The 22,216-nt window shown below is 32.3% G+C and overlaps 4 protein-coding genes across 12 annotated transcripts; 2 read left to right on the top strand and 2 right to left on the bottom strand.

Moving 5' to 3' along the window:
- Nucleotides 1-3,174: 3,174 nt before the first annotated feature.
- Nucleotides 3,175-5,966, top strand: LOC107904589 (protein REVEILLE 6). 8 transcript variants are annotated; one of them, XR_005920910.1, is made up of 9 exons: nucleotides 3,175-3,456; nucleotides 4,118-4,175; nucleotides 4,340-4,463; nucleotides 4,548-4,724; nucleotides 4,815-4,919; nucleotides 4,991-5,117; nucleotides 5,207-5,266; nucleotides 5,479-5,584; nucleotides 5,672-5,966. XR_005920910.1 is itself a non-coding variant. In XM_016831004.2 (9 exons), the coding sequence occupies exons 1-8, from the start codon at nucleotides 3,290-3,292 to the stop codon at nucleotides 5,578-5,580; spliced, it is 903 nt and encodes a 300-aa protein (XP_016686493.1). In that variant the 5' UTR covers nucleotides 3,176-3,289; the 3' UTR covers nucleotides 5,581-5,584; nucleotides 5,672-5,966. The 8 variants fall into 8 exon arrangements, 4 of the variants coding, with proteins under 4 accessions (XP_016686493.1, XP_016686495.1, XP_040961343.1 ...); XR_001686257.2 differs by having other exon boundaries at nucleotides 3,176-3,456; nucleotides 5,008-5,117; nucleotides 5,484-5,584; XM_016831004.2 differs by having other exon boundaries at nucleotides 3,176-3,456; nucleotides 5,008-5,117.
- A 419-nt stretch (nucleotides 5,967-6,385) lies between these two features.
- LOC107902528 (uncharacterized) lies at nucleotides 6,386-11,233 on the bottom strand. Its single transcript, XM_016828693.2, has 10 exons — nucleotides 11,042-11,233; nucleotides 10,866-10,947; nucleotides 10,135-10,233; nucleotides 10,003-10,052; nucleotides 9,365-9,549; nucleotides 9,071-9,212; nucleotides 8,801-8,949; nucleotides 8,626-8,704; nucleotides 6,911-8,091; nucleotides 6,386-6,791 (listed from the first exon to the last, which is right to left on the bottom strand). Exons 2-9 carry the CDS (start codon nucleotides 10,943-10,945, stop codon nucleotides 6,935-6,937), a joined length of 1,941 nt encoding a protein of 646 aa, XP_016684182.2. The 5' UTR covers nucleotides 10,946-10,947; nucleotides 11,042-11,233; the 3' UTR covers nucleotides 6,386-6,791; nucleotides 6,911-6,934.
- Nucleotides 11,234-13,184: 1,951 nt separating this feature from the next.
- On the top strand, nucleotides 13,185-18,250 carry LOC107904592 (glutaminyl-peptide cyclotransferase). 2 transcript variants are annotated; one of them, XM_016831008.2, is made up of 12 exons: nucleotides 13,185-13,799; nucleotides 13,926-13,982; nucleotides 14,138-14,173; nucleotides 14,556-14,620; nucleotides 15,276-15,339; nucleotides 15,777-15,894; nucleotides 16,086-16,183; nucleotides 16,684-16,754; nucleotides 16,871-16,898; nucleotides 17,053-17,107; nucleotides 17,325-17,450; nucleotides 17,775-18,250. In XM_016831008.2, exons 1-11 carry the CDS (start codon nucleotides 13,536-13,538, stop codon nucleotides 17,420-17,422), a joined length of 954 nt encoding a protein of 317 aa, XP_016686497.1. In that variant the 5' UTR covers nucleotides 13,185-13,535; the 3' UTR covers nucleotides 17,423-17,450; nucleotides 17,775-18,250. The 2 variants fall into 2 exon arrangements, 1 of the variants encoding a protein (XP_016686497.1); XR_005920908.1 differs by lacking the exons at nucleotides 17,325-17,450; nucleotides 17,775-18,250 and adding an exon at nucleotides 16,331-16,410.
- On the bottom strand, nucleotides 17,667-21,274 carry LOC107904590 (probable polygalacturonase). The gene is made up of 6 exons (XM_016831007.2): nucleotides 21,190-21,274; nucleotides 20,667-21,014; nucleotides 19,046-19,166; nucleotides 18,746-18,920; nucleotides 18,607-18,677; nucleotides 17,667-18,524 (listed from the first exon to the last, which is right to left on the bottom strand). Exons 1-6 carry the CDS (start codon nucleotides 21,211-21,213, stop codon nucleotides 17,830-17,832), a joined length of 1,434 nt encoding a protein of 477 aa, XP_016686496.2. The 5' UTR covers nucleotides 21,214-21,274; the 3' UTR covers nucleotides 17,667-17,829.
- Nucleotides 21,275-22,216: the final 942 nt, after the last annotated feature.

Here is a 22,216-nt window from a genome sequence, read left to right as displayed (position 1 = left end):
CTATATAAGATTTGATATATCATTATTGATTGAGTTTTAGTTCGATTTGCATGAATATTATTGCCAGTACAGGTCTACATGAGGACGTAGGTTTGAGTGCGCTTCAACGTGCATTATCTTCCTATTTAAGAGTTAAAGAGGGGCTATGAATAATTCTAGACATTGTGTTAAAAAGAGCAAATATGATCAGAACCTATAATAAGATTATTCAAAAAATATTTTTGACATATCATTTAACAGTTAAATTAATGGTTTTAATAATAAAAAGACATGATTGATATAACATCAATAGTTTAAGAACGATTTCAAAATAAGGATCATAATTTGAGGGTGTTTGATGCAATTAACTAAAATTTGATAAAATTTAAAGAATTAGATTTATATTTTTAAATATTAAAAATGAAAAATAAAATAAATTAGAAAATAAATTCTAAATATACCGAACTTAAAAGATATTTTAACCTAATTTATCATACTTTGTCCAACAAGCGTCCATTACACAAAAGTGAAATTAAATATTTTCTTTTTCAGCCTAAACATTAAATGAGATATTTATTTTCATGTAGAAGAAAAAAACAAAACGAAATTAAAAAAAATAACACACGAGAGAAAACGAAAAACAATAAAACAGAAAGTGAAGCAAAAATATATCTGACCACAAGATAATCAAAAAGGCACGTAAATTAGTGGGGTAATTTACCAATAAAAGCTCTTTTTTTTCAAAAATTATCGAAATGGGCCTATTTTTAATCATTTACCGGAATGGTCCTTTTTTCGAGAAATCGCGTCCACGTCAGAGAGATGTCAGGGTACGCATCAGGAAATCGCGTCCACGTCAGCGCGAGATGCTGATGTGGACGTGATTTCGGCCCGCGCGTGAACAGTACCCAACGGTCAAAAAATAAAATACCGAGCCTATTTCGATAAATTTTAAAAATATAGGGATTTTTTAGTATTTTGAAAAAATAAATTTTAAATCTTTTTGTACTTGTATTTATTTTTTTAATCAATTAACTCTTCAATATTACATCAATTGTGACAAGTACAAAAAAGATTTAAAATTGTTACCAACAAGATTTGAACCAATGTATTAAAGGAAAAGAGCAAGCATCTTAACCAACTAAGCTAAACTAATTAATTAACATATTATAGAAATACTATTATTATCTTAATTATATTACTTACGTTCTAACGATTTATCGGACATATTCCATACACGTGTCAAGTCAAAAAAAATAATACAACAATTCTATAAAAAAAATCCGGTGTTTACTTCAAATAAATAAGGAAAATAATGATTTGAATGTTTCAAAATTCAATTTTAAACTGAAAAAATCGAAATTTAGGGGCAAAAAAGGATTTTTTTCGACGAAAACTACGGCAAACCGCCAGCGCGTACATCTCGAAAAGTTATTCGAAGTCAAAAAAAAATCGTCTCAATCGGACAACCAAGCTAAAAGTTATGGCCTTTCAAACTTTTCCAAACTAAAAAACATAAACTGTTCATCCACGTCAGCAAATCGTGTCATCGTAGGTGCGATTTGTGTTCACGTAAGCAAAGCGCGCTGACATGGACACGATTTTCTGACACGTCCCCTGACATCACGCTGACGTTGACGCAATTTTAGGGAAAATGACCCATTCTGGTAAATAATAAAATACTAAGCCCATTTCGATAATTTTTAAAAAAATAAGACTTTTTTTTGGTATTTTGCCCAAATTAGTGGACAACTCAAGTAGGGCCCAGTGTTAAATATCTGCTTCACATCATGTGGCTGTAGTTCTGACAACTCAGCACATAACAGTTTATCTAAACCATACATTACCGGTACCTGTTATTCTTTTTCTAGCACGTGTCGTTTTGTGAAATACCTATCCTGTCTCATTACTTGTCCCTTTAACCTTTTGACCGACCCTTTAGGTTCCCCCAACTAGGATTATAAATAGATTAATAAATTTATTATAATATTGTTTAAGTAAAAAAAGAAGAAGTTAGTGTTTGTTTCTTTCAATATTATTATATTTTACGATAATTTATATAATATATAATGTTGATACAAATATGGATGGTTACAAATAATTTACGTGACAATTCATGTATATTTTATGTTGATATGATATTGTTTTTATTAAAAAACTGTAATTTGATTCGTTTTGAAAATATAGATGATTAAATTCGACTATTTTTAAAAAATTGATGGTCAAATTTAATTAAAAATATAAGAACTAAATTGATAAAAATATAAACATTGTGAGTTAAATTTATCATTATACTTTATTTGTGGTATTATAAATTTACGATTAGATGTTTTGGATATAAAAACTTGAGATAGGAATGAAGCTATGAGTTCAGTATTAAAAGTCAAAATAAAATTATAAAATTTAGAAAACTAAAAAAACTAAATTTCACATACGTGAATAAACTAACTCTGGACATATTTTAACATTTATACAATTGGAACTAAGTTTAAATTGAAATGTTTGTAATAAATTTATTCGTCATCATATTTAAAAAAATATAAATATATAAAAATTAATGTGCTTTAACATGAAATTAGTTATACTGTAACAAGATTTTAATTTGAAATTTTTAATTTTTAATTTTTTAATTTAACTTGTATAATTTTACTTGATTCAACTCTACTCGAATTTCATTTAACTTGACTAAATTTAAAAAAAATTAAAACTAAATTAGAATGATAAAATAAAACTAATCAACTTGATTAAATTAAAATCTTTTACTTAATTTGACCGAATGCTGACGGTTAATAAATTTCTTTACATATATAAATAAATTAAACAAATTAATAATTAACAACAATCAATTTAACTTCTAAGAAGAAGAATAACCTATTTGAATCTTAAAATATTGTAAAATTTGCTTGTTTAACAAGGGAATGTAAATGTAAAATTAATTGTATTCACTAACTATTTTCGTATTCAATTATTTTGATTTGATGTCGGAACGTTTAGAAAAAAATATTAAGCCATTTAAATGTATTTTATTTAAGAACAAATAAAAAATAGTTTTAAAATAAATTTGACTTGGACCAAACATTTTGTAGACGTGGCAGATTCTTATTCGCTATTTCTAAATCTCAAATGAAAACCACGCAACAGCCAATCCAAATTGCGAGCCCTTTATGTACAAACTCAACCGCCCCTTGGAACGCTATTTTCTTGGTTCTTTAAAAGCTTACCCCCGAAAATAATATCTCCCAAAAAATCTTACATCGTATAAAAAAAGAGTCTGAACCCGGTTCCGTGATTTTACCCGGATCCGACTGTAATGGCGTTACCTGGCCTGGGACCGCTTTCCACGGCGGAAACGGCGGCGTCCACGGTTTCATCTTCCGAGGATCCGAATAAGAAAATCCGAAAGCCCTACACTATAAGCAAGTCTAGAGAGAGCTGGACTGAACCTGAACACGACAAGTTCCTCGAAGCTCTTCAACTGTAACAAGCGTTTTTTTTTATCTCTATATTCTACGAATTTGCTTTGCTTCCATTTCTAATTAGGGTTTTTAATGACTATTTTTAGGAATTATGTCTTTTATTTTTTTGGCAACTCAGTTTCAAGGTTTTTGAATTGAGTTTGATGTTTAAGATCGTAATTCATATTTCACTAGTAACTAACTGAAACTTCTAGATTGCTTATGTTAAATTTGTGTATTTCCTTCTTATATTCAGTTAGCTGTAGACTTCATATCTAAACACTGTTTGTATATTTGAATATATTGAGAGATTTTAAATAGCGGCGACGACTCGATGTTATGGTCTCTCTCTATATGTATGTATGTCTGTATGGATGGATGTATGTGCGTGTGTGCGAGAGAGAGAAGACTCTGAACACTGTTCATATATTTGAAGACATTGAAAGATTTTAAACAGCGGCAACGACTTGATGTTACGGTCTCTATATGTATGTGTGTGTGTATGTCTATGAGAAGACCCTGAACACTGTTTGTATATTTGAAGACATTGAAAGATTTTAAATAGCGGCGACTCAATGTTATGTTCTCCCTCTATATGTGTGTGCGTGTGTGATTATGTTTGCCAAAATGGTTTTCCTGGTCTCACTGTTTTTTGTTGTTTACATTTCTTTGGTTCTATTCAGATTTGACCGTGACTGGAAAAAGATTGAAGCATATGTCGGGTCTAAGACTGTTATTCAGGTAAAACTAAAATGTACCTATATTTTTTCCTTAGCAAATTCTGGCTCTGTATTTTGAAAGGAAAGAGCCTAGAAATCATTATGACGTAAAAGCCTCTGTTCTGTCTATATTTGAGCTTGCTTTTAATGATTTGAATTGAAGTGTGCCTTCTGTTTTTTTCGTAGATTCGTAGCCATGCCCAGAAATACTTTCTAAAGGTTCAAAAGAGTGGAACAAGTGAACATTTACCTCCGCCTCGACCTAAAAGAAAAGCCGCTCATCCATATCCTCAGAAAGCCTCCAAAAATGGTGAGGATATTTGATCTCAAGTATGATTGTAAAATCACGGAACAGACTTGAGTTAATAACCTTGTCACTCTGTTTCACATTTAGCAGTTCTTGGGCAACCACAAGTATCTGAGCCTTTGCAGTCACCTGCTGCTTTACTCGACACTGGATATGTTCTTAGATCCGATCCCTCGTTGATGCTCGCGGACCCTGTTACTAGAGCTGCTGCTTCTCCCCAAACAAACAACGCACAAACCATCAGTTTTGCACAAGATAAAAAAGGTTTCTAACATTGAAATCATCTATGATATATAGCTTTGTTCCCTTAAAAGTTTTAAGATTTTGAATATTTGTTGTATATTATTTTTGTAGGTCCTGGGATGGCCAATAACTCATGTAGTAGCACTGAAAGTACCCGAAAGACGACAGAAGTTGGGGATACAACTGATCAGGGAAATCATGGTCATGCATTGAGAGGTTTTATCTTAAATCTGCTCGAAATTTATAATCTTTTCTGCTAGCTAATATCCTCGCACCCTTTAAACCAGTTTCTTGCTTGGTGCAGTATTGCCCGATTTTGCTCAAGTATACAGTTTTATTGGCAGTGTCTTCGATCCAAACGCTAAGGGTCATATGCAGAAACTTAAGAAGATGGATCCGATAGATGTTGAAACAGTACGCACATTTTACAATGACAATTTATAGGAACTTGTCTATCTTGCCTTGTACGTGATTACTTATATATTTTTTCTTCTCCTATTTAGGTTTTGTTGCTGATGAGAAACCTCTCCATCAATCTGACAAGTCCCGATTTTGAGGATCATGTGAGTTTCTGTTAGCTCTTTCTAATGTTTACTTCTTCCTTCCCGGTATATGTGATGCGATTCAACTGCTATTGCTAAAAGTAGATTTTTGTTGGTGGATGAATGCTGAGAAAATTTATGTTCGCAGATTTTGTTCGAATTGCAACATAAATCGGATCTAATCATCCATGTATTTATTTTGTATATTTATAAGATATTGTTTTGTGATGCAGAGAAGGTTGCTATCTTCCTACGAGATTGACACCGAGACAAATAATATTAACAGTGGTGCCTGTAAAGCTGTTGATAACAACCAATCTAAACGAATCACTTAATATTGTAGGTAATGAGATTCTTTTCTAATTCCAGCTTGCGCATAGTCTCTTTTATTCTTGTATAATTTGTACGTACTCTATTTCATTCCAGGAAAAAAGGGCTAACATCAAATGAGTTCGGAACCACGATATACCATCAGTATATATACACTGCTGGTCAGAACGAAAGTAGTAAAGTTGAAAAGAGTGTACAGTGCTACCCTTATCTTTGTTTTGAAGTTGGTATCTATCTTGTACATGCTAGGTTCTTGGCTTCTTGCCTTGTGTATTCAAGTTTTGGTTGCATATTTTTATTGTGATATTATGCCTATTTTCTTATATAAACACAGTATTCTCTATGCTGCTACTATGGAGGTAAATACAAATTTCAGTGTCGGTTTTTTTCCTATGTTGCTCCCGACATTTTTTGTCGGAGAACTTTGTGTTAGATGCGTATACGTACGGAGGATAAGATATTTCAAATGGTTAAATATGCCAAAGTCCTTGTGCTTTTGTAAATTTAGAATTTAGTCCCTATATTTTTTTTAGGAATTTAATTATTCTACTTTTTAGATTTCAAAATTGAGTTCTAACTCTTAACACTATTAAAAAATTATTATTTTTAATTTAAATTTATTATAAAGTCATTTTTAATTACATGACTCACAAGTAGTCTTTTAATTTTAAAATATCACAATAACATATTTAACAACAAAAAATTAATAATATTAACAGTTTAATCTGAATTTTGAAAATTTTTGAAAATTTTTGAAATTTAAAAAATAAATTTTAAATTTTAAATCTACAAAAAAGTATAAAAACTTGTGACATTTTAACCAACACATCATAAGCTTAGCTTAGAATAGTTACGACATTTGACACTCGCACCTATATTAGCCTAAATTCGATTATTTACGAGTAAATGTAGGGGTTTTTTCGCGAGTTTTTAGTAATAAAACTTCCTTTTCATCCTTGTTTACAAAAGCCAAATATCAAATGCTATATCCGTTTTCATCGATCTGTATTTAAACCTACCTAGCGGTTTTTGAGAAGATTGAACAAAAGATGAATCTGGCTAAACAATTGCAAAGTTGAGCAAAAAGCTGAAAATTTGTAGCTGATTACCTCTGCCAAAGGCCTGTTTTCAATTTGTTTTCCAAACTGATTCCACACTTGGCCAGCCGAAGTACGAAGATCCATCGGCTTCGCTCTCGATTACAATCTCGGAAGGCCTGTAAAAGTTTACCCTGATTAGTATTTCCATTGATAAACTCATCAATTAGTCAAAGTGCGGTTAGAGACTATACAAAATCTGCAACTCATTCGAAAAGTTATGAAGCTGATGCCTTACCTGGAACTGGCATTTTGAAGAGAGTTATTGTCGATTAAAATTCAGGGACGAATTAAAAGTTGCGTCTTGGTCGTGTTCATAACAAGCCATTTGATCTGAAGTGTGTTGAGGAAATGCAGCTCTTGGCAGCCCATACATTTGTTGGCGAGGGAGATGATAGCCCATACAATGATCAAATCCTGTTGCAGCAGCCCGAAAATATTGGGAGGGTGTGTGATGCACATTTGTAGGGAAGTGCTGAAGAGCTTGTAGATTGTAGGCATAGCTTTTTAAATCTCTAGGCTTGATTATGGAACTCTTTCGACTTGTTTCGTACTCGGAACAACTTACTCGTTCCTTCGTTGATTTCAGCTGAGAATGGCGGAGTTGTGGGTTAGATTGTTGCATGTACGGATTGTTAAAATAAGTTTCCGAGCTTGTAAGATCATGAGAACGGTGAACGAAAGCAGAACTTTCGAAACCGGTTAGATCGAATCTGTTCTCATCGGCTGCCACAAACAAGGACTCTTGTGGAAGTATGTAGTCATCTACGGTTATCAAGCTATCTTCATCTGGCAAACAAATCTCAAGCTCATCATAACTACACAGAGAACTGTTCTTTGATTCTAGCGCATCTTGAAGATCACTGCTTCTTTTACTTGCACTAGTTTGCACAAGAAAGCTCGAGAATTCGATGCTTTCGACATTTCCAATTGGCCGAGACTTCACTGAATCATCCCATTTGAACCTGCTTGTCAAGTCTTTTTTGGTGCTTGTTGATCTAGAGATAGGTCCATGAAGATTCTTCTTAAATTTGTTTAGCTGGTAGTTGTCAATTTCAGTTTCAGAAACATAGGATTTATCCAAGGACCATGTATTATTTAGCTTTGAGGATTCTACCAGGTCTGTCAAGCCTGCTTCTTTCCGTAACAATGAAAGTATGTTCTGAGATTCTTCATCGTAACAGGAACAATTTGATCTCTGAGTTGAACAATGTCCATTGATCTCTGACAGAATTGGTTCTTCCAAGCTTTCACAAGAAATAACTCCTGGATTACAAGGTCCGTACAATTCCGTAGAGGTTCGCTTTGTGACAGGAATGGGAACAGATTTCATTAGATTGTGACCAGATCCATTTGCTCCAAAAGAAGATTTCGTTGAGTCATGCTCAATGGCCTTTTGATCAACAGCAGTCATTTTCTCTAGAGAATTTCCACCCCCCCCCCCAAAAAAAAAAGCCAATTGATTAACGAAGCAAGGATATGAAACATAATTTATGGTTAAAGTACCTAGGAGGTCCTTGTATTATAGGGATTGGATCAAATCAGTCCATTATTATTAAATGGATCAATTTAGTTCTTATACTATTAAAAAAAATCTAAATTGTAATACAACATTTACTATGAAAAATTATCTTGAAAATTAATTTTTTTCAATTGCAGTTCAATTTTAAACAAAAAATTTCATTTACAGAATCATAGAAGCTTTAAAAATATTATCTTTGTTAAATAGTAAATACTAAATCTATTCAAGTTTGGCCTTATTCTTTTCAATAGTATAGTGACTAAATTGATCCATTTAATAGTAGAGGAACTAATTTGATCAAGTCCCTATAATATAGGGACCTCTAAGGGACATTCACCCATAATCTAAAATCCCACTTTTAAGAAAGTTTTGAAGAGCTGAAGGAACATGAATAATATTTTTGTTGTGTTTCTTTCTTTTTTTTAGTATACCTCCTTCAGCAAGCAGATGAGTTAAGTCAGAGGAACAGACCAAAGGGTTCTCAGATTGACCTTCTTTAACATCACGAGACTGGTCAAACAATAAAAAAATGTTATCAGAGGTTATACCTAATCAACAATCATTAACCACAGATAGTAATTTCTTAAAAATAGAAATTTGAAATACCTCAGATCCCTTGGACTCAAAATCACCTTCAGAATCCTCCAATGCTATAGCAATATATGGTTTCAAATTCTCTGTATGATCATCACAGATGAACTTTTGCTTTTCTTGAGTAACCATTTCTTGTTCCTTCCTCATCAATTCAAATGAATCTAAGCATACAAGGTTGTTCAACGAACACAGGGAAAGTTACATATCTTTAAGCTTTACCTGGTTGAAACCTTGAAATTCATAAGCAATAACAACATAAACCACCAGAAAACTGGATTCTACCTCTTCTTATTTTTTCCTCCTCTGCTCTGTCTTGACTCAGATTATCAGGGGAACCAAAGGTTTCATCATTGTAATGGTCCTTACTTTCTCTTTCTGAATAATATTTTGCCTGAAATAAGTCTCTTTCTGAATAATATTTTGCCTGAAATAAGCACAAAATGTGATATGAAACTAAATATAATGTTTGCTGATAGAATACAAGTACCACAGACAGAGATTAAAGACACAAAGAGAATCAATTGAAAATCCTTGATACTAGCACTAGATGAATCAGATAGTATTATCTGCATGTACCTTGCATAGATGTGGAGGCCGATAAGGTTCAACACTCCTGTTGAGTAGGTGGAAGCCACTGCCTTGAACTACTGGAATAATAGTCTCTGCTATATCTCTATGAACTCTTGCACCACTTCCCAAAATTCCTTGCTCAGGATTTCGCCTTGAACAATGAGATAGACTGCTTTGAAATCTGCTAGCATCTATACAATAACACATATGGTTCAACAAGCAAGAAATTGAAGAGCAGCTTCAACTATATGACTATATGAGTACCTCAAACTCTGGTTTTTAAAAGGAACCGAAGACAAATTTTCATCACTAATTTTAAAAAATTGTAATTAGATAGCTTTTTTACTCAATTAAACAAAATTAAATGATCGTTATGATGTCTCTGTCATGCTCAATTGAAATCACATACTGTAATGTATGTCGAAGTCTATATAAGAACAATGATAAACAGGCACAGTAATAATGGGTTGAAACAACATAAAACAGCTCATATCATAATGACTCAACCCACTACTGCCATCTCTAACTTGATTTTTAAAATGGCTCACACAATCAATCAATACCATTTTTACCATACGACTAGGAATTGCTAATCATCTTTAAATTGAAGTATGAGTGGGGGAAAACAAGGAGAAACTTCTAACCTGAATCATGATACGAGTGCAACACACTAGTTGATTGATCATTAAGTTCTCTGTTAAAAAACACAAAAACACAAAAATTATCTTGAGAACATTGATGCAACAAAATGCAAAAGATAAAATGTGATATATTACCTTAGTGTTGAACTGTCAAATCCAGTAGGTAACTTTTTACATGTATCAAGTTTAGCAAAGGAAAAGAGAAATTCTCTAGAATATGAACGTTTTGATTTTCTGCGCCAAAAAGAAAAAGTGAAAAAGAAATAAATTATAAGTACTGAGTATCCATGCTTTACTTGTTTGCTGAATAGTAATAAAATCGTTGGTTTTTTGCACTACTACAGTCCGCTGTTTGCACCATTGGAATTTAAAAACGAAATCCTCTTGAAACTTTTCCATCAAGTAAAATAGGGAAATAGTTGCATGGAGTTCATAAACATATCACTCATTCACTCCATTTTTTTTTCTCCTTACGTTTTTCTCGGCAACCAAACAACGTTCTTCACTGTATTGCTACTAAGATTTTCTAATCGTATATAACGAAAAAAAGTCAGACAAATCATTACTGCTTATAGACTTTACGGTCCTCTGTTTGCACCATTGGAATTTAAAAACGAAATCCTCTAAAACCTTGCCATCAAGTAAAACAGGGAAGTAGTTGCATGGAGTTCATAAACATCACTCATTCACTCCTTTTTTTTTTCTCCTTACGTTTTTCTCGGCAACCAAACAACGTTCTTAACCGTATTGCTACTAACATTTTCAAATCGTATATAACTAAAAAAAGTGCAAAAAAAAAGAGTCAGACAAATCATTACTGTATATAGACATTAAACAAGAGCTGAGAGATCGAGATTAAAAATTACTTGTGAAAATCACGAGTTGTATCCTCCGATTTTGATCGTAGCACTAAACATTGATCTTCATTTTCCGATCTCATCTTCATCTCTAAAAGAAAAAAAGTGTACGATTCAATAATCCTATGTCAAAATTTTGAAATAATATACCAAAAGAACGCAGTTATAGTGTTATACACACTTACAAGTTTGTATAATTTCTAATCCTATACGATGAAAACAAAAACAGATACGAAAATTTGAGTCAAGAGAGGACAAACTGCATTTTTGCATGAGAATTTTTGTTTCCTGGAGAAAGTTGGCGAGAAAATTATGTTCGTACGTGGAATGTGTGCTGTTTGGAAGCAAAGAAAACATGAAGAAATTGATAACAAATTTGGAAATAAAAAAAAATTGGTGTTTTTTTTTTAAATTTATATATAGCTAGTGCCTAGAAGAGAGTATAGAGTACAGGGCGAGTGAGAACTTGCGTGCAAGGACCTTTTTGTTTTATGCGTCACATGATTATGGAGACTAACAGTATCAGTACGAGGCCGAAATTGGCACTGGCAGGCAGGCAGCCCATTTGGAGGGAGGTACGGTACTAAAAATTAGGGAAAATTATACCAATGTCACTAAACTATTCGTAAGTTTACATTTTGGCCACTCAACTTCGAAAAGTGACAAAATGGTCATTGATCTATTCGAAAGTTTTCATTTAAATCATTGGGCTGTTAAAATCATTGATATATGACATTTTTTTATTCACACTGCCTGCATCAATTGAAAGCTCTCATTCCCGTCTCTTTTATAGTTAAGTTTTTTTCTTTTATGAAATAATTTTGAATGTCATGAATCTAATAATCAAAATTCAAACAACCTTCTTTTTTGATTTTCGACATTGATCGTCAAATTGACTTAGATCTAAGGTATGTTCTTCTACTCGTTGATGGGTATTGATTTATGATATTGATTGTCGAATCGTTGCTTAGATCTCATTAGCCAGACTTAAAAAATAACTTTCAAATAGTTCAGTGACCATTTTGTAACTTTTTGAAGTTGAGTGATAAAAATGTAAAGTTACCAATAGTTTAATTACCTTAGGTATAGTTTACCCTAAAAATTTTACAAGGGCTAATGTAATATTTGAGTAAAAGTAGCATAAAAGCTATTGTACTAGGAGTCAGATTACATTTTACTCTCTCTACTGGAATAATGTGCAATTTAGTCATTGTATTTTAGATAAAAGAGCAAATTAGTTCTCTTGTTAAAATTTCATCCATTTTTATTGTTAAAAACTGCTCCATGTACATCAACATGAGGTAACGTCTACTTATTCCATCAATCACGTTTAGTTTTAACAGTAAAAATGGATGAAATCTTTAATAGAAAGGGCTAATTTGATTTTTGATGTAATGTACAAATTTTCAGTAAAAAGGTAAAATGTAATTTGACTCATATCACAAGAGCCTCTGTGATACTTTTACCATAACATTTAGTATCTAAGTTTGCCTCAAAGGATAAAATTGGTAACTAAAGATTTTTTTCCCCAATTTAGTACTTGAGTTTGCCTTCAAGGTTCAACTTAATACCTAGACTAAATTACATCACGTGACCTAATAAATGTTTGACATGTATACTTTAGTAAAAAAAAAGGTACTTAATTGGGATAAAGAAAAAAAATTAGGTACCAAATTGGAACAAAAAAAACCTCAAGTATCAAATTAAAATTTTAAGTACCAAAGTGAACATCGAAGCTAAACTCATGTACCAAACTGGGACAAAAAAGAAACTAAAATACCAAATTAAATATTGAAGCCAAAATTAAATATCAAATAATATATTAACCTAAATTATAATGGAATCCACTATATATAGCAGGGAAATTCGATATTTTTGAATTTTTATTTTTGTTTTTCTAATTTTTTTACTTTATGAATTTGGATTAGGTTTTTGTTGAGGGGATCGACTTTTTGGCCGATCTCACATCCTCAATGGAGGTACCAGCGAAGTGGTAGTGTTTTCTTAAATTTTTACTTTATGATTTTGGGTTACATTATTGTTGAGGGGATTGATTATTTGACCGATCTTGGACCCTCAACGGAAGTACTAATGAAGTGGTAGTATTTTTATTCACTAATGTCATTGAAGAGCACGAGTTTAAACCCCGTTAAGATAAAAAATGTTAAAAACGTTTCTTAGTGGATTAAGTGTTTTTTTCAAATTCTGTATATCTATTTGAATTCTTTTTAAAGTAGAGAGACAAAAATCGAGAATAAAATTGAGTATAAATACTCTAACAACAATATCTCCATTAAAGTTATGAGATAGGCCCAAAAAGTTTATGCCCAATTTGCGAATAGTTGCAAGTGAAACCCTAAAATAAGGATTTAACCCAAGAAAAAATGAAAAGAGGAAAAATTGACAAGGAAACGGGATATGCTACGGGTGAAGATTGGCAACACCTGGTTGTTGGCAGGACATTACTGTTCATCCACAAAAGGATCTTAGTCAACGAACCTTTGTTGACCAAACAGCCAATTCTGCGGACCACAATGCGCAACTTTAACCATGTTCCCCCCATAGCTAAGGTGTAGCCTCCGTCGTATGCCGCCTACAAGAAATTCCTCCGCCACCCTATTTATCAAATTCCAAAACCCGCGATATTCGGATTTCAAAGGCTCGCGCCAATGAGCTTTCATGGCGTCCAAATCGTCTAAGAAGAAGCCTAACAGCAAGCGGTCAAGCTCCAAGCCCGCCTCCTCCCCGATGGCATCTCCGAAGCATTTTCATCTCAAAAGATTCTTCATTTTAATTTCGATTATGTTGCCTGTTTGTGTAATTGTTGTTTTGGGAGTTTCGTCAAACACGTCGTTTAAGATATCGTCGGATCATTACTCCGTTAAGATTTACGGATTTGAATTAGTCAATGAATTCCCCCACGATCCCCGTGCTTTCACTCAGGTAAATCCCTAAAGCAATGGGTAGATGAAATTTTAAGGGTTTTTTTTTCCGGTGTCACTGTTTTCCTTAATTCGCTTTTGCCTATATTTTTGAATTGAAATTGTTTGGTTTTTTTGCTTCTTTCAGGGCCTTGTTTATGCTGGAAATGAATCCTTATACGAGTCAACTGGACTTTACAAGCAGGTTAGTTGTTTGCTATCTCATTGTAGGTCGAGTTGATCTATTTTCAGTTCCAAAATTAGGTTGCATTGTCTTGTGTCTTTATCAGTTCTGTTTAGGGTTGAATTTTAATGATACGTAACCATTTCTTAACCTCCTAATTTATCTTTTGGTTTCAGTCAACTGTTCGCAGAGTAGCTATTCAGACGGGAAAGGTACACAGTTCCTGCCTTTTGATTTCCATTCGAGCTTGTTGGTTCTTGGTTGTCATCCATTTGTATGATAAGATCAACACATATTAGTATTATTTAGAAGAACAATTTTGTCTACACGTAACACTAAGATTTATTGAGATTTCTTAATGAATTAATGAAAACATAGTTAAATTTACTTGAAAGTTAGCTAGTAGGAATGCAGTATGCTACTATGGGATCAGTATATGTGCTATATTCTGTTAACTAAGGTTGGTTAAGAACTTAAAATGGCTTTTGATTTAATCCAAGTGACAAATCAGTTAATAGGTCCTTGGTTGTAAACTGAAGCAAACTATTTTTTGGAATTCTAAGTTTGTTTACTGATGGTTTTCTATACATACAGGTTGAGGTTCTTCACAAGATGCCTGATTCATTTTTTGGAGAGGGTTTAACCCTTCTCGGTGAAAGGTTAGTTAGAAGTAATTCAGCTGTTAGAATTTGGCTCCACTGTTTCTCTAAAACAGTGATCTCCTTTCTTCTTTTTCTTCCTCTTCTTCCTGCCATGTTTTCTCCCCTTTCTACTTCCATCAAGGCCTTTGAAATGTGCTGCTTTTTTGGATTTTTTGAAGTTTAAACAGGGGACAAAGCCAAAAAATTTTTTAGCGAGGGTCGGAATAAATTTTCGAGAGATCAAAATATAAGTTTATCATGTATTCGTTTATGATCTCATCATTTTTGAAATGACCAACATGAAAATTTTCATTTATAGGGGGGCAAAGTGCAATTTTACCATACATTAATTTATAATTTCTTTATTTATAAGGAGATTGAAATGAAATTTTTTCATTTGGGTGGGGCCTGCCTGCCACCCCTCAGATTTGCCTCTGAGTTTAAAGTACTTAGAGAGATCATTTTTCAGTCGGTGGAAATTCTATTCATATTTGGTAAATTGCTTTGTATTTATATGCTTTCAATTGATGTTTATGCTCTTCATCTACTTCGGTTTTCTGCTTTGTCATTTGGATGGCTTCTGTTAATAAGGTTCTGTATTTGTGAATTTTACATGGCATGACCTTTTGCGTGCTATTAAGACTAATGTAATAGTTCTTATGTTCTTTTGTAGGCTGTTCCAAGTAACTTGGTTGACGAAAATTGGTTTCATATATGACACAAAAAATTTGCAGAAAGTTTGTGCTTCCAGTCTCTACATTATTATACCATTTGGCTGTTTAATTTGCATTACCATTTTGTATATTCATTTATTGAGCATTCTGAGCATGCATGGTTGAGTTTAATATAGACTTTTGATAAATTTCCATTATTCTATTTCTGTACAATTTCATTGCTGGGAAGCTAGTCAGCTCAATGCTATACTGATATTGCAGAGTTCTTAACCTATTTGATTTATGCTGTCATGAGCTTAATCTGGCTCACTGGCTTCCCCATCCACCCGCACTGACTAAAATTATCATCATGTTTATATCTCACTACAAAATCTTACTGCTTTCTTAAACATCTAATTGTCAAATCACGTTTTACTTCTTTTCAATTGAAGTGTATTCAATGCTTGTTGTATGGATTTGTGTGCGTCCATGATGGTTTTACTTTGTCATATTCACTGTAGTTAGATCGATTTACACATCAGATGGAAGATGGTTGGGGCCTAGCAACTGATGGCAAAATCTTATATGGAAGTGATGGGACTTCGACACTGTATCAGATAGATCCTCAAACATTAAAAGGTTGCCCTTGCACAAATGTTTTGATGATTATATGTTCCCCCTTCATTTAGTGGTTTCAACTTTGTTATTGCTCCCAACTTTATTCATGGTGCATTTCACTGTATAATTGAGTGTCGTTTACTATTACTAAATATATCCTCCGTTTTCACCATCCTTTTTCTAATTATACTCTCTTTTACAACATCTTACAGCCACAAGAAAGCAAGTCATCCAATTTAATGGCCGTGAAGTACGCTATCTGAATGAATTGGAATATATAAATGGTGAAATATGGGCAAATGTTTGGCAGGTATGCCTTTGTACCTCTAGAATTTTATTTTTGTGGTTCTTGTGGCATGGTTATTGTGATTCATTGCTTAAAACTTAGTTGAAACTGGCTTTATAACAACTTGTCCACTTTATGGAATGAATGCAATGTTCTGTGCTTTGATGACAGCATAGCATAAAGAAAATAAGAAGGCAACTATTTGACTGGCTTGCAGTTCTTTACATTCTAAACAAAGTCTTCTGACGAAGGTTATTATATTAATGTCTTGCACAGAAAGCTATTTCCTAATGATCCTTCCATCCAAATATATATTATATATGTATGAACTTTAAATCCTTTTCCCTTGCACTTGCATGTGGTGCAACGTATCAACTTGTTGTTCTAGACGTGTCTTATCTCAAAGTTGTCTTCATGAGAACCAATTTGTTTTATCATATGTCCTATTTCCTCGGTATAAAATTTATTTAATTTTATGATGATTCATAAAATTACTTCCTGAAGTCTACTTTCTTTCTGTGTAGACTGACTGCATTGCTAGAATCTCACCTAAGGATGGTAGAATGCTTGGATGGATTCTTCTCCCGACTTTAAGGTTTATTTTTTTATGCTTATTTGGAAATCCTGATCAATGTCTCCATTTAAGGTATACTTGAAGTTTGTTGATGATTTAACAATTAAATCCATCGTGCTGTTCGTTGTGTTTTACAGACAAGGACTCATAGCAGCTGGATATAACGTAAGAACTTAATTAGAAATTGCATGATGATAGATACTCTTTAGGTTGCTTTTACTTATCTTAATCTCATTGCTAAATAGTTGCATCAATTCATCAATGTTTACGCCGAGTGGCCAGCCTAACTCATGAATGCCAAAATTTCACTATGTTTCAGGGAATTGATGTTTTAAATGGCATTGCTTGGGATAGCAACAAAAATCGCATTTTTGGTAAGTTCTAAGATCGATTTGGCTTTCAGAATCATCATTTACTTCCCTATTTTTATAGTGTCAGACATGAGTACAGGGTATAATATTTCAAATATATCAAAAAATAATTAAAAAAATTGAGTATACCCATTTGAAATTTACACCGATTCCGAGTAACATTGGCGTGGTTAAAATGACCAAAATATATTGAGTTTTTTTTTTTTTGGTTTCCTTCTAGTTACTGGAAAACTCTGGCCAAAGCTTTATGAGATCAAGCTACATCCAGTAAGGAGACAAATCGACAATAAAGACATTGAGCAGCTTTGCGTGCCATGAAAAGCTATATCCTTGTGTACCCACGAAGGTCTGTATGCTGCATATAAGGCTTTATTAATTTGTATACGAATTCAGGAATGAAAATTTTCCATTGGAGATTTTTAATTTAGATACCTAATTCCTAGTCTTTACTGAATCTTTTAAAAGTTGTTTGTACTATCGGGTGTCATTACATTGGGTTTCTGCATTCTCTACCATTATTAACATGAATAGATGAATGTGTAGTAAAGATGGTAGGATATAAAGGGCATTATATTATATATAAAAAACTTATATAAAATGTAACATTAATCAGGTGCTAAACATAGATGACATAAGTTGACAAAACATCTCTCTTTTTATTTTCTCTCAGATGCTAAAGTAGGTGTGGTACTGTGGTTCATTATAAGCAGTAGTATAATTTAACATCAGAAGTTGCCGCTGATCGAACAAGTCTTCAACTTGACATTGTCGATAGGCAGCCTGTCCTCAGGGAAGGGGCAATCAATCTCCTTCTCAGGCAACAAGTTGCATGGTTCCGGTGTCACTTGGTTAGTAACTCCCTGAATATTAGTGCAGTTCCATTGCAACTCCTTTGGCTTTGAAGTTAGTTTGATATTGACATTAGAAATGCAAATATCCGTAAAAGGATCGTTTTCGATCCCATCCAGTCTTGCTGAATATGTAACATTATCAGCCACAACGTCTCTGTAATTGATCCCTTTGATTACGGGTAATGCTTTTGGGTCAAAACCGGGGTCTGGATGCGAGCCATAAGAGCCAGTCATCCAGAACACATACTTCATTGTATTCAATGTGATCCTCCTAACATAAATGTCTTTCACATAAGCTCCTCTTCCCACAGCTGTTTTAATCCTCACACCAGATTGAGTGTTGATTGCCGTGATGTCTTCGGCTCTTACATCTTCGATCCCACCTGACATCTCGCTCCCGAGAGCAATGGTGGCACTGTCAGGAGATATGCAGGTGAATCTTCTAATCACTAAGTTCTTGGTTGGCATGTTGAACTTGATTCCATATTGATCCCAACCACTTTTGACTGCTATGCAGTCATCCCCCGAGACTACAAAACTGTCCTCAATTTTGGTGTTTGTGCATGAATCTGGAAAAGAAAAAGTAATAAATTAATAAATTAGTAATTAAATGAGTTAAAAAAAACTTACAAACTATGAAAGCAAGCAAACCTGGATCTATTCCATCTGTATTAGGAGAATCAACTGGTGCAAGAATGGTCAAGTGTTGGATAATTATATCACTGCAATTACGATTTCGAGTCAAAAAATGGTCAATTAAAATTTAAAATTGTCGATAGACCGGATTAACCTGCTGTATATGGGATGAACGTTCCATGATGGAGAGTTAACCAATGTGAGATTCGAAATTTGCACCTGACTAGAATACATTATCTCGATCAAGTAAGGCCTGGTTACATTTAATTTCTCCTCTTTGAACTTTTTCCACCAGTAAGCTCCTTGGCCATCGATGGTACCGTTGTTACCTTAAGTTACAAACCACCACATATGTTCAATAAATACGTTAGGTCCGGCTCATAAACACCATAAATTTACGCTTGCATTTAATTGTTATAAGATTGTATTTGATAGGTATTAGTGTTGAATTTACCTGTAATGACGACATCTGTGAGGTTGGTGCCAAAAATAAGACTGCTGAACCTTCCATTAGGGGCGTCTCTTCCCCTCCCGTAAGATGGCAGAACAGGAAGATGAGGCCACTCTGATTCATCCTGTTTGTTTTTTTCCAAAGATTTAGTTTAACGTTAACCTCCAACAATATTAATGGTACATTCTGGTTCTAATGTATTCGATTGTTGGTAAAAAAAGTTAGTTCTCCCACTCCACACTTTTGTTTACAATGTTAGGTAACAATGGCTTATATTTTTTTGGAATAAAAGCTTGGTCTAGGTTTTTGTTGGTCAAATCAATTTATTTTGCTTTTTTTTTACTAAAAAAAGTAAATCAGTTTTTTTATGTTATATTAAATAGTAAATTGGTTCTTTCTGTTAAAAATTTAATTCATTTTTACAGTTAAAAATTAGTATAGCTGATGAAATAATTAAATAGCTACACGTGGCGTGTCACATGTATCTTATGCTGACATGTATGAGTCATTTTTTAACAGTAAAAATAGATAGAATTTTTAACAAAAAGATCAATTTACTCTTAAATAGATAAAATACAATCCTATTCATAATATAAACTTCCATAATACTTTTATAAATATAAAAATAAATTGAAAATTATTAATATTCCAAACAACGCATAATAAAACATGATTTTGATATTATAAAATCAATTGATAATAAATAAACATGTGAATTTGATTTGAACATAAAAATACCACATGCATGAACCTAAATAAATTGGTCTTATATTCAAAAGGTAGATATTCTAGTACCTGAAACATCCAAACTTTTCAAAGTGGGTTGAAAACTCAGTCAATAAAAAGGAAAGTTAGGGAGTGAAATGTCAGCTATTGGTGATCTAAATTATATTGAAACAAATGTTTATATATATATATTATTTAAAGAATTTAATGAGTTTATGATTTAATTGTAAAATTCATTATTTTATTAAATATCAAGTATTTTTGTTGAGAAAATTTTATATAATAAAATTTAAATTTAAAATATTACAGTGTAATTTTATTATTTTAACTAAAATTTATTTATTTTTTTGTTGATTAAGTTTTAATTCTATTAGCATGAACATTATTGTCAATATATGAAAACGTAGGTTTGAGTGTGTTAAAGTACATTATCCTCCTATAATGAGATTATTAAAAAAATTATATTTTTTACGTTAATTTTTCTAAAAATATATTTGTTCTATAATTGTTTTTATAATTAATAAGATTTATATCTATTCAGCGACTGAAAATCAACCGTCTTTATTTTTTCTGTCATCGGTTTCAACTAAAAACTTATTTATTTCTTACGTTAATTTTTTATAAATATATTTATTAAATAAAAGTATCCATAATTTTTTATTATAAATAATAAGATTTATATCTATTCATCAACCAAAAATCAATTTTTCTATTACCAACCAAAAACTCTTTTATTTCTTGAATTTTTTATGAATATATTTATCAAATAAAAATTTATTCATAATTTTTTTAATAATTAATAAGATTTACATATATTTATCCACCGAAAATCAACAGTAATGTGGTTTTATTTTTTCTATCATCGATATGGAATTGAAGTGTAAAAATATATTAGTACCTGAGTTCCAAGAATAACAGCATCTTTATGGATAAAAAGAGTAAAATGACTGGTGAGATTAAAACTCCCAGTTAACCATTTCCCCGGCGGGACAACAAGTTGTGCTCCGCCACCATCTTCCGCGAGCTGGCTGAGATTTGCTATCGCAGCTTTAAACGCCTCCGTGTTGGATGTTTTGCCGTCACCAACACCACCGAATTCCGTCAGAACCGCACTGTGTTTCCGACAGTTTAACGCCGGATACTCGATCGTCGTACTCGTCGTCGCATGTCTGGCGAGTCGAAACTCCGCTACACTCGAACTCGATAATCCCAATAGAAATATTGCTGAGATCAACATCTTGATCACCTAAAAAAAGAAACAAACAAGCTTAGTTTCTCGTCACATTTTTTACTCCCATTTTCATCGATAAAAAAAAAAGAAAAGAAATACGACATGGGATTTTCTCGAGAAACAACAAGAATAGAAAAGAAAAGAAAAACTGAAATAGAAGGGATGTGCAAATGGCATGGAGATAGATTACAAGGGATTTTCTCGAGAACTCCATAAGTGAAAACTAGTGAGGTACACCTGTGTTTTCTTTGCCAAAGAGAAACTTACATATAGAGAATGGTTTAATGTGCAACAATTTATATATAGTAACTATAATTATGAGCAAATCCTTGATCAGGTGGCGTTACAGTAAAAATTAATTAAATAAAATAAAGCAAGATTTAAAGCTTTCTAAATATAACCCAATTGGATGTTGTTTTGTTTATTTATTCTTAAATAATTTTAAAATATATCTATTTTTTTTATACAATGTTTAGAGTTAGTCATAGTACTTCTTTAATTCATAAATAAAAAGATAATGCGATTTAACACACTCAAACTCACATATTTCTATATTGACAACAATACTATGTCAATAGAACTATGATTCAATTGAAAAGTAAATTTTTTTAATGCTTGTTATTGGAAAATATAATTAAATTTTTATGAAAAAATAGCATACGCTTGAAGAGAATACATGGAAAAGTATCTTGCAAGTTTTAGTATTAGGAGCTGCATTTCATTTTTGTTTTCTATTAAAAATATGAATAAATTAATCATTATATGTTAGATCAAATAGCAAATTGGTCATTTCTGTCAAAAATTTTATCAATTTATACTATTAAAAATTAGTGTGATTGACAGGATAATAAGACAGTGACACGTGATGTGTCATGTATATTGCATGTTGACATACAAACATTAATTTTTAACAATAGAATTAGATGAAATTTTTAACGGAAGAATCAATTTACTTTTAAATCTAATATATATACAAAAATCTTTGTATATTAAATCTGAATTTGAATTATATTAAACTTTTAAAAAGAACAAACTCTTTTAAATTTTAATATTATTTTTTTATTCGCAAAATTTAAACTAAAACCTAATTAAAGCATACGGAGCTATTGGCATAAATTATTTTACGTAGAAGGAAACTACAATATGGCGAAATTTGCATTTTTCTGATCAACGGTGATATCATGCTCGTATGGCTAAAAGGTTCCACTTTTTCGTCC

This window comes from Gossypium hirsutum, chromosome D11 (genome assembly GCF_007990345.1).
Source record: "Gossypium hirsutum isolate 1008001.06 chromosome D11, Gossypium_hirsutum_v2.1, whole genome shotgun sequence".
NCBI lineage: Eukaryota > Viridiplantae > Streptophyta > Magnoliopsida > Malvales > Malvaceae > Gossypium > Gossypium hirsutum.
The sequence above is the reverse complement of the archived record's forward strand: the minus strand, read 5'-3'. Positions and strand labels throughout refer to the sequence as shown.